Source organism: Siniperca chuatsi, linkage group LG24 (assembly GCF_020085105.1).
Source record: "Siniperca chuatsi isolate FFG_IHB_CAS linkage group LG24, ASM2008510v1, whole genome shotgun sequence".
NCBI classification, from domain to species: domain Eukaryota; kingdom Metazoa; phylum Chordata; class Actinopteri; order Centrarchiformes; family Sinipercidae; genus Siniperca; species Siniperca chuatsi.
Genome location: NC_058065.1, coordinates 10303930 through 10314673, shown reverse-complemented (window position 1 = coordinate 10314673; position 10744 = coordinate 10303930). Strand labels below are relative to the sequence as shown.

The window sequence follows — 10744 nt, the reverse complement described above, 5'->3', positions numbered from 1 at the left end:
CATCACACACGGCAAAGTTGACGTTGACAAAGGAAGATGAGATTAACTTTATTAGGTCTATAATCATATAAATGCAACAGCAGAGAAGAGAAAACAGGAACAGAAAAATGTCAATGAATTCAGCATATTGAAGATTAAAGAGGACGTCATCAAGCTAAAACTGCTCCTATTGCCTAAAATGAAACCGCTAAGTATTGACTAGAGAGATACAGATATAAAGATGTTTTGCATGTACAGATAATCTGTGTCTATGTGATATGCCCACATCTTTGAAGAACCACTGCTGCAGATATCTACACAAACACTAAGTTATGACAGAAGGACCATTGTCAGTCTGTGGGCTTTTTCCAGAAGCAGTGGTGGCAGAAGTACTTTTAATTTTACTCAAGTAAAAGTAAAAATACGTAGATAGTAAAAAAACATTTTACTTAAGTAAAAGTACTTACCAGCAAAATATATTTAAAGTATCAAAAGTACACATTATGCACACTGACCCCTTTAAAAGTAATATATATATATATTATGCGATTGTTATTATTGATGATACAACATGTAAGCAGCATTTTAATGTTGTAGCTAATGGAGGTGTTTTTTTTTTCATTTGAACAACCTTATATATTGTTGGGCAGGTCAATCTATAAAGATGCAACATATTTTAAAAGCTGATCGTATTATTTGGATGTAAAATATTAATCTATAAAGTAACTATAGCTGTCAGATAAATGTAGTGGAGTAAGAAGTACAATGTTTCCCTCTGAAATGTAGCGAAGTAGAAGAATAAAGTACAGTACTTGAGTAAATGTACTAGTTACTTTCCACCACTGGCCAGAAGATATATAAAGACTTTACTAGACACAGAAGCATGCCTTCTACACTATTTCAAATACACTAACATCCTTTATTGACACCACATTGATTGTTACTTTAACATTTATGATAAATATTCTATCACAAAATGTTTAAATTGCAATTTCTCTGTTAGTTTAGTTTCATGTCAGGATGGCACTTATCTGAGGTTCAGATTGGAAAAGAAACTTCCTCCAATTCCAACCTGAAGCCTCAGTTAAAAACTACCTTCAGGCAATAAAGTTTGGGGGTTTTCTTACACTGATAGTGGAGCAATCTCCACTCAAACTCAAATGCAAATACAATACAGCCAGTTAGTCACTTAATGACTTGAGTGGACAAATGTCCATCTTGATCAGCTCTTTTGTTGGCTGTAATTGTCACAGACATTTGTTCTTCATCTGCACTCATCCAGACATAAAATAAAAAAGAAGGCATTTTCCAACTCCCCTACATCCAAATGTCACCTGGTGATCGTCTCCTAAACTTGCAGTTCTGACCCAGGATCAGCACCCTCAAGCAGAAGCACCATTCTCCCCCCAGTACATTAGTGCACCAGGCATGCACACCTGTGGTCAATGGCTCACGGCTTTCACCTTGACAAGCTCCCAAATGTGATGCTGATGCGCCACCTGTCGGCTAAACTTGTTGTTGTTCCATCAAGTCATGGAAAATCTCCGCAGCTGGCTGGGGAATTCCCTAAAGTCATGCCTACCATCTACTGGAAAATTATGAAATTACAACTATTCATGTTTTCTGACCTGTTGCTTTTAAGGTGGACTTTCATAATCTGTCCCTTCAAAGACTGAACAGTGATGTTTGCTCCAGTGAGTCAAAAGTTACACACAGTAGTAGAAGTTATTCCATTAAGCTCTCTTGGGCCCATCTAAATTGTTATCCACTGTAAAAGTCTTAGATCAATAACACCACACTTAGGTCTTCGGCGTTGTTATATTATTATATGATATTTTTAAATTTGGATCATTATTTAAGCATTATTTTATGAGATTTCACGTTTTGCTACAATTTCAGGTCTATATGATATGCTTTCCTTCGGCATAACGAAGGATCACGTTAGTTCACTTTCCCTAAATAGCTGTTACTGAACAGTAGTGTGAACACATAGTGAATTTAAAAAGTTTTTTCTTTTAAGTTTCCCTTATTTGTGATGTCTCTCGGTGCACTGTAGATAATAAGATTTCTGCTTTGCAGTTATTTTTAATGAAACTCCTCTGTAAACTGTCTGTTGGAGAGGGGGAACAGGAGCCGGAGGACAGGGGCTCGGCCTGCCTTGGTTTGACCGCAGAGGCAGCCCAATGAGGGAACCGCTCCACCTTAAGACCTCAGCGGCCCCTCTCTGCTCCCTCTCCCCGGGGAGCAGAGCTGCGGAACCCGGCCACGGCGCACCACAGCCGGCTTGGCACGGAGGAGGTGAGTACGGCTCCCGGAGCCTTGGCCAGCACGATATGGTTACCATACCCGACCTACTGCCATCTCCCTTCTCCAGTTGCATTGTCACTACAACGCTGCTCCACATCAGCCACTGCTGCCTGTCACCCTGATTTATGTTGGAATAGGCATAAGTAAGCGGTATAGCTCATTGATTAAGTTAGAAAGCAGAGCACTGCAACAGTGCCAAAGTTAGAAATTTGGTTTTTATTTTGGCCACTCATGTCATAAATGTATACACTAATGGTAAAAGTAAGGCGCTTTGTGTGAAATGATCTATTAGGCCATATGACAAATATCAATAGAATATGCTCTCTTTCCTCCACAATGATTGATTATTATGGCAACGCTCCAGGTCGCTGGTGCGTTTTCGTTGCGCACGGGATTTGCCCCCTCTCAGATCAAAGGGCCATCGGGAAAGGGGTGGTCCCGAGGCAGGGGGATAAATAGGAGGCACCGGCTCTGTTCTGACTGCAAGGCAAGAGCAGAGAACAGACTAAACACGCCAGCAGAGGAAAAACCTGCCCCCGAATTCAAAGAGAGAGCTAGAAACTGAGACATCTGCTGAGTTTTGGAGAGAAAAAGACCTGTTGGAATTTACTGCGGAGTTCCAGCTTTTATTTTCATTTATTGAAAGGACTTTTTTTTGCCACAAGTCAGAATTGCACATAACTTTAAACAAGTTTAGCACTGGATTTGATCCCTTTTTAGATTTTTATGAGTGTGCGTAATTTTGGGTACAGTTTTGTGGAAGTTCAAAGACTTGGGGTTGTAGCTTATAGTGGAAAAACTTTTTAAAGGAATTACTTTCTTCCTCGTAGAGACTTTATTATCAGTTTCTCTTTCCACTTGTCGGATTTCACAGTTATATGATGTGGGTTTTACACGTTTTCATTGGTTTAATTGCCACTCTGTGCGTCGGCACGGCGCACAGCGCCTGGGAGGAGGGCACCGTGGTGCCGGTCAGACTAGACCCGACGGCCCGGTCGGAGAGCGAAACCGAACCGTGGCGGACTCTCTCCCCAGAGGAGAAGGAGAAGGAGGCGGAGATGAGGGAGTACCGGTTGGACGTATTTGGCAAGGAGTTGGTCTTGCAGCTAGAGCCTGACCAGTCCTTCTTGGCGCCGGGTTTTGTCTTCCACATTGTTGGGAGTCCCGAATCCGAACCGACACAGGAACCCAAGAGCGGAGCCGAGCCCGGTTGTTTCTTCTCGGGCAAGGTGAACGGAGATGAACACTCTGCAGCTGCGCTCAACCTGTGCCACGGACTCAGGGGCGGATTCTACTTTCAGGGTGAAGAATATTTTATTCAGCCCCTTAACTCGAGTGACTTCCTGGGCACCGAGGAAGATGTCCACATGATCCGCCGGAGGGGTCGGGCAGCTTCGGCTGAGGAGGGGAGCTCCAAGTGTGGGGTGAACGAGGACGAGGAGAGGGTGCCAAATAATCTGGAGAAGGTCAGGCATGGAGCTGCTAATGCAGACCAGACAGGTAAGGCTGCAGAAAGGCTGCGCATTTTACTCATTTTCTAATAGACTGAGCTGAAATGATCAGAGCAGCAACCTTAAATGTGGTCAAGGAAACACAGAGAAAGTGATTTATTTACTCTATAGAATGTCGTGAAACGCACTCATCTTATCTGCAGCTGAAAACAAACTACTTATCTTCCATAAGTCATTAGCTAAAGTGAATACCGGTATGCAGACCAAACTGCTGTCAGCTGGAGTTGCGCGTGTGCCAGGGTGCACAGCATGCGCAATGGACTCAGCTACCTTTTTGACAGCGCCGTCTACGCACTACCAGAGATGAGGAAGGGAGGGGAGGAGCGGAGAGAGGGGGGGGGGGCAAACTAATCCAAGGGGAAAGAGGGGGGAGGCGTGACGGAGGAAGGGGAGGGGAGCAGCGGGGTTGGGGGCCAGCCAGAGCCCGGCAGTGCTGAGACGTGTAAACTCCTGGTACAACTCGTACCGGCAGACATTTTCCCCCCAGAAAGGATTTTCTCCCTTCGCCCTTTCTCTCTCGCATAATTTTCCACCAGAGAAGGTCATTGTAAGAATGTGGACCCAGAGGAGGAGGAGCCGCCGGTGGTGTGACGCTGAGTCACAGCCAGGCTCCTCCAGGCACATCCGGAGCTCTCTTTGGAGCCTCTATCCCCCTGAAAAAAAACGAGCCTTTGTATCTGCTATTTAGAACACTGGCAGAGTTTTGTAGTGCGCAGACTGTTCTAGACAAACTGAATCATTTCTATCAAAAATATCAAATCAAAAGTTACAGTGCAGTAAAATTAGGACTGAAGCCTGATATCAGCTCACATGACCTGTGCACCCAGTTTGGTCTGACCTCTCTGTCTCTCTCTTCTCTCCCCTCAGCCCACCACAGAACCAGGCGTTTTGTTTCCACCCCTCGCTACCTGGAGATCATGCTGGTGGCCGACCAGTCCATGGCTGAGTTCCACGGTGCCGGGCTCAAACCCTACCTCCTGACCATCATGGCAGTGGCATCCCGCCTCTACCGCCACCCCAGCATCCACAACTCCATCAGCCTGGCGGTGGTGAAGCTGCTGGTGGTGTACGAGGAGGAGCGAGGCCCTCAGGTGTCCTCTAACGCCGCCATGACCCTCCGGAACTTCTGCCAGTGGCAGCGGCAGCACAACCCACAGAGTGACCGCCACCCCGAGCATTATGACACCGCTGTGCTCTTCACCAGGACGGTAAGTTTGATTTGAAGAGGAAGTGTGTGAGAATGGATCAGAGATAGAAAAAGAGGAAGAGAAGCATCATTCAAGAGTATTCAAACATCCATTTTGCTCCTTGTCTGCCTTTTTAGGACCTGTGTGGCGCCCACTCATGTGACACTCTGGGCATGGCAGATGTTGGCACAGTGTGCGACCCTGACAGAAGCTGCTCAATTATTGAGGATGATGGGCTGCAAGCAGCATTTACTGTGGCACACGAACTGGGTAAGTAGAAAAAAAATCCATGTTCTTGTGTGGAAAAAAGCTTTGAAATGTACTTAATCACATCTGCCACTTATTAGAGGTGCTCAAAGAACTCTTATTTCATGTCTGTCCTCCAGGCCACGTCTTCAACATGCCTCATGATGATGCCCAGCTGTGCTCCAGGGTCAACGGTGCCCACTGGGGCTCCCACATGATGGCCTCCACCCTGTCCAACCTGGACCAGCAGCAGCCATGGTCCCCCTGCTCCGCCCTCATGGTCACCACTTTCCTGGACAATGGCCATGGTCAGTGCCTGCTGGATAAACCGGTCAAACCTCAGCCGCTCCCCCAGCCCCTGCCCGGGACGGTCTATGACGCAGACCATCAGTGTCGGCTGACCTTTGGCGAAGACTCCCAGCACTGTCCAGATCTGAGTACCATGTGTGCAGCTCTGTGGTGCACTGTGACTACATCCAATGGTTTGCTGGTGTGCCAGACTAAGAACTTCCCCTGGGCTGATGGAACGCCATGTGGGCATGACAGCTACTGCCTGGCTGGACAGTGTCTCACTAAGAGCCAAGCCGCCAAACACCAGGTAGGAACCAGACCCAATCCCATTACACTTCAAAACACCCAGAAAACACGCCATAATACTTCATTGTTCTTTTTTGCTTGCTGTTGGACCAATCAGTTTTAACTCTCAACTTTGAATCAATCAGCTAATTCCAACCCAGTTCAAAACTGTAATTGTCATGTCCCTGGTTCTTTCAGACTCCTGTCAATGGTGGCTGGGGAGTGTGGGGTCCCTGGGGCGACTGCTCTCGGACTTGTGGTGGAGGAGTGCAGTATTCCTTTCGTGCCTGTGACAACCCTTTGCCCAAGAATGGGGGCAAGTACTGTGAGGGCAAGAGGATCCAGTACCGCTCCTGTAACACAGACGCCTGCCCTGATACCAATGGTAAGAGATCTTTGTTATCACACAGAAATAATGGATCTACGATAAGATTTAAGAAATGGTCTAAACACTTTATATGGAAATAAAATGACTATGTGTCCTTTAGCTTGAATGTAGAAGTCATGTTTTGATGTACGTTGCACATTGGTGTGAAAGTCAGCATGCGGGTCAGACTGAACAAGCAGTAAATCTGACCTCTCTCTGTCTCTTTCTCAGGCCTGTCATTCCGTGAGGAACAGTGCCTGGCCCACAACGACATGTCAGCCCAAGTGTCGCTGGGTTCAGGCGAGGGTGTCGAGTGGGTACCCAAGTATGCTGGAGTTTCACCCAAAGACCGCTGCAAGCTCATGTGCCAGGCCAAGGGGACTGGATACTTCTTAGTCCTCAAATCTAAGGTGAGAGTTGCTAGATGCTAGATTACGTTAATAAACTGTTTTATACTCTGTTTTAGAATGGCATTACAACATTCTCAGGCTCTTAGTTTATCTTATAACAGTCCTCTTACTTGTGCAGACCTGAAAGTTGAAGGATCAGCTATTGTAATTTCTCTCAGCCCCAAGGCTCCTGGCTCGCTGGGGAAAAGACTTTTACTTTTTACCTTTTGACTCAGACTCATAACAGTCTTACTAGACATAACTCTCAAGTGCCATTTGTGTTTCTCTGCTGCCCCCAGGTGGCTGATGGCACACCCTGCAGCCCAGACTCCACCTCAGTTTGTGTTCAAGGCCAGTGTGTCAAGGCTGGATGTGATCGTGTCATTGGCTCTAACCGGCGCTTTGATAAGTGCGGTGTGTGTGGTGGAGACGGCTCTACCTGCAAGAAGGTGTCTGGCTCTCTGGAGCGTGCCAGGTAAACATCCAACAGCCTTTTTGTTATACACAGTCGCTGTGTCTTATAATATACACTGAGACCTCATAGCATGTATGTTAAAATAATTTTCGTGGCTAAGTCTGACCTTTGTCTGTCACTGTTTCAGGCCTGGTTACCAGGATGTTGTAACCATCCCTGCTGGTGCCACCCACCTGGATGTCAAGCAACGTGCCCCAGGCAACGGTCGTCATGATAACAGCTACTTGGCAGTGCGTCGCCAGGATGGAACCTACCTGTTAAATGGCGATTACAAGCTGATGACCATGGAGACTGACATCACCTTGCGAGGGGCGCTGTTGAGATACAGCGGCTCCTCTGCCAACCTGGAGCGCCTCCGGAGCTTCGCCCCACTCACCGAGCCCCTCACCATCCAGGTTCTCTCTGTGGGGGAAGCCCCAAGGCCCCGGGTTAAGTACAGCTACTTTGCCCCTAGACCCAACAATGCTGCTTCAGTCCACAACAACAATGGAGGCCGCCGCCATTCCATCAATGCCATCCGAGAGGTGGGAGGAGCCGAGTGGACCCTGAGGGAGTGGGGTCCATGCACCCAGACCTGTGGAGGAGGTATGCAGCAGAGAGAGGTGGTGTGTCTTGATCCCCAGGGTCGTCCATCCAGAGAGTGCCCGGAAGAGCTGCGCCCCTTGGCCTCACGGTCCTGCGCCACCCAGCTCTGTCCCTCCTGGCTTCTCGGAGAATGGTCGGTATGCTCCAAGACCTGCGGCCGAGGCTTCCGCAAACGCCAACTGCGCTGCATCGGTCACGACGGGCGCACACTAACCCATGACAGCTGTGACCCCAAAGACCGGCCGCGACCCCTGCTGGAACTGTGCAATCAGAGTGCCTGTTAAGTGACTGCCTTCACAATCTAACCTCCTTCCATACACCTAGCTTTCAGAAAGACATCAGATATGAACTCTGATCTTCACTGCCTCCTTTTTCCCCACGGACAATCTAAAGAGGCCGATGAATGTTTACATCCAGAGCACGAGTGCTGCAGGTTTTCATGGGTTCCAGGTAGTTTAACAGTACCACATGTCAATGGGTCCTCAGTGACTGCGACTGCAAAGGCCAGATGTTGGTCCACAGTGGCACTGCCACCTAGTTGCAGCAATACAGACTGATTACAGCTTGCTGCCTGTCTGGCCTCAGCGCAGCAGTGGCACATTTTGCCTCCCATCGAGGGGAAGAAAGCATGGACATTCCTGATTTCCTAAAGGAGCATGCTGCTTACCGTGCCAATGTCATGTTTGTGTGTGCGTGTGTGAGTGTGAGACTGTGTGTGTGTGTCAAATTTTTAACGCATGTATATGTTTGTCCAAGCTGGGCTGGACAGACACATAAGGGTTGGGGTGGGGGAGGTTATTGCAGAGTATATAAAGAAACAAATGAAAGAGAATAGCTCATATTCTACTTGCTCACCCCATCAGGTATGGAAAATAAGATAGCTTATAGTCATAGTGTTTATGTTCAAACTTGCCAGATTACATTTATTTATCACAAACCTGTAGCACTTCATCTTTGTTTTTGCCAGCGGCACATTGTAACACCCAGTTGTCTCTAAATGCCTCAGTACACCGTACTTTGTCTTTAGCCATATCTTGCCCTAGTCTACACAGCCTTCAATGAGGGAACTCTTCAAAGACCAAAGAGGAGTGTGTGAGCATGCGTGTGTGTGTGCATGTGTGGAGACCTAAAGAGGGACTTGTCTCCTGCTACTACTTCATAAGTAAGTCTCTCCTGCCTTCTGCGAAGGCACCTTGTTTTTTTCTATCAAGTCTTTTCCTTTTGTACAGAATATACAAACATTATTTATTTTTGTACAGCCTGTTAAATGTAATCATGTGGCTTTTTTAATATTATTTTTTATTTGTTATTGAGATCACAGAAGGGAGTAGAATATATAGAGTATTTATACAGTGTTTTATATATATATGGTCCTAGGTTCATGAATAAAGTATCACATTGACTTGTGCAGCTAATGTCTCCAGAGTGGTTTGTCTGTTTGACTTGGAAGGGGGCACTGATTTGCACACACACTCACACACTCACACACACACACACACACACATTTTAAATGCTTTATTTGAATCAGCCAATTACATTAACAATGTCTACAGGACTCAAATATCTTATACATTCTTACATATTCCTCAAAACTCAAGGGTAAAAAAGGCACCGCCTGTGCCACACAGCCAGGCTAACTGTTACAGCAGAGATGGAGCAAAATTTCATCAGCTGTCCAGCTCTTTTCTTTGGTAAGCCTGCCAATCATAACCCACCAACAGTTTGTGAACATGTCCGAGGCTGCAAAATATCAGTATCAATAAACTACATTCATATTCTTGCCCACGGATATTTGCTACCAGGGTCTGGTAGCAAATATCTTCATGAAAAAGCTTCATCCATGTACAGGTCGAAAACACAGCCTATCTCTAGGATTAACACTTTTCTTTCAGGAGTGTTGGAGATGTTACACAACGGGTCCTGAGAGACATTAAACCATCCTGACATCACACATCTCTCTGACAGCAGCAGCAATTAAATTGACAATGCGTCCAGGTCGTGCAGCATAGGGCCATTTTATAAGCCTTACGGCCATTTACAATATGTGCAACTGATTCTAAGTGTTGCTCAGAGTCAGAATGCAATGCACAATGTGGATGGTGATTTCCAGGGTATCAGAAAGCAAGATTATTCTTGGTCGGCAACACCTGTAGTCTGGCTTTCGCAGTAAAGCAGAGAATGTCCTCGCTTACTGCTGCACTTCTATTCATGGAATGAGACACTGAGTAGTCAGCAAAGTTAAGAGGCACACACACACACGCACATTTTTTGTCTCTACTTGTGAGGAACCTCATTCACATAATACATCCCCTATCCCCTAACTGTGTTTTATGATTTTTATGAAGTTATTTTATCATTAGAGGAGTGTTTGTATTCATTTTACCTGTGCCAGTGCACCTCAAGCTACAGCCATGGGCTGTAGACTGTATTCTTTTCAACGTAACCTAAACCTAGATCTAACTTCAACCTTAAAACCAAAGTAGTGAGGACCAGCCAAAATGTCCTCACAATGCAAAAAAAAGTGTCTTCACTAAGACGGTTTAAAATTGAAATTGGTCCTCACAAGGATTGCAATACAAGCCCACATACACACACACAAAAATCTATGAGGGATTCTGGTGAAGTGTTCTGAACCCCAGTGAGCTTTAGGGGTGCTGTTTGACAGCCTCCTAACACTTAATGTAGTTTTGGAATGATACAGCGTAACTACCCAAAATGTGAAATTGTTTGTAATCCAGGTTTTGTGCACTAGATGGGAGTATTTCAGAACATCACGCAATTTGGATACCCAATCCCTCCACAGTCTCTAAACATCAGCGGAAAAGGGCAGTTTTTTTCATGGCCGGTTTAAACTGCTAGAGGGCAAAAGTGAACTTGTGGGCCCCTAATGATAAAAAAACAAGGCTAACATAGCATACCAACATAACATTTTAACACAATTTAGGCTGTGTGGGATTTCTCCTAACTGTCAATCATCCACCCAAATGAATGCAACCAAGTTCTAATGTCCTTTTATTATAGTGAATCCAACTCTTTGAGCCTTTTTAAAATAGTCTTTATGTTGGTCTGGAGTATATGTGAATTTGGAGTTGTGGGTTGGAAAAGAGTGGAAAAGTGCATTA

General features: G+C 45.9%; 1 protein-coding gene across 1 annotated transcript; it reads left to right on the top strand.

Annotated features, from left to right (window-relative positions):
* The first annotated feature begins 2771 nt into the window (after nucleotides 1–2771).
* On the top strand, nucleotides 2772–9032 carry adamts1 (ADAM metallopeptidase with thrombospondin type 1 motif, 1). The gene is made up of 8 exons (XM_044188019.1): nucleotides 2772–3786; nucleotides 4665–5005; nucleotides 5122–5254; nucleotides 5371–5828; nucleotides 6005–6191; nucleotides 6405–6583; nucleotides 6862–7037; nucleotides 7165–9032. Exons 1-8 carry the CDS (start codon nucleotides 3165–3167, stop codon nucleotides 7904–7906), a joined length of 2838 nt encoding a protein of 945 aa, XP_044043954.1. The 5' UTR covers nucleotides 2772–3164; the 3' UTR covers nucleotides 7907–9032.
* Nucleotides 9033–10744: the final 1712 nt, after the last annotated feature.

What these genes read in the sequence shown, in the direction of transcription:
- adamts1 (XM_044188019.1), top strand. Translation starts at nt 3,165, where the DNA reads ATGATGTGGGTTTTACACGTTTTCATTGGTTTAATTGCCACTCTGTGC. An exon ending in TGCTAATGCAGACCAGACAG is followed by an intron (nt 3,787 to 4,664) that starts GTAAGGCTGCAG and finishes CTCTCCCCTCAG; the next exon opens with CCCACCACAGAACCAGGCGT. An exon ending in CGCCTGCCCTGATACCAATG is followed by an intron (nt 6,192 to 6,404) that starts GTAAGAGATCTT and finishes TCTCTTTCTCAG; the next exon opens with GCCTGTCATTCCGTGAGGAA.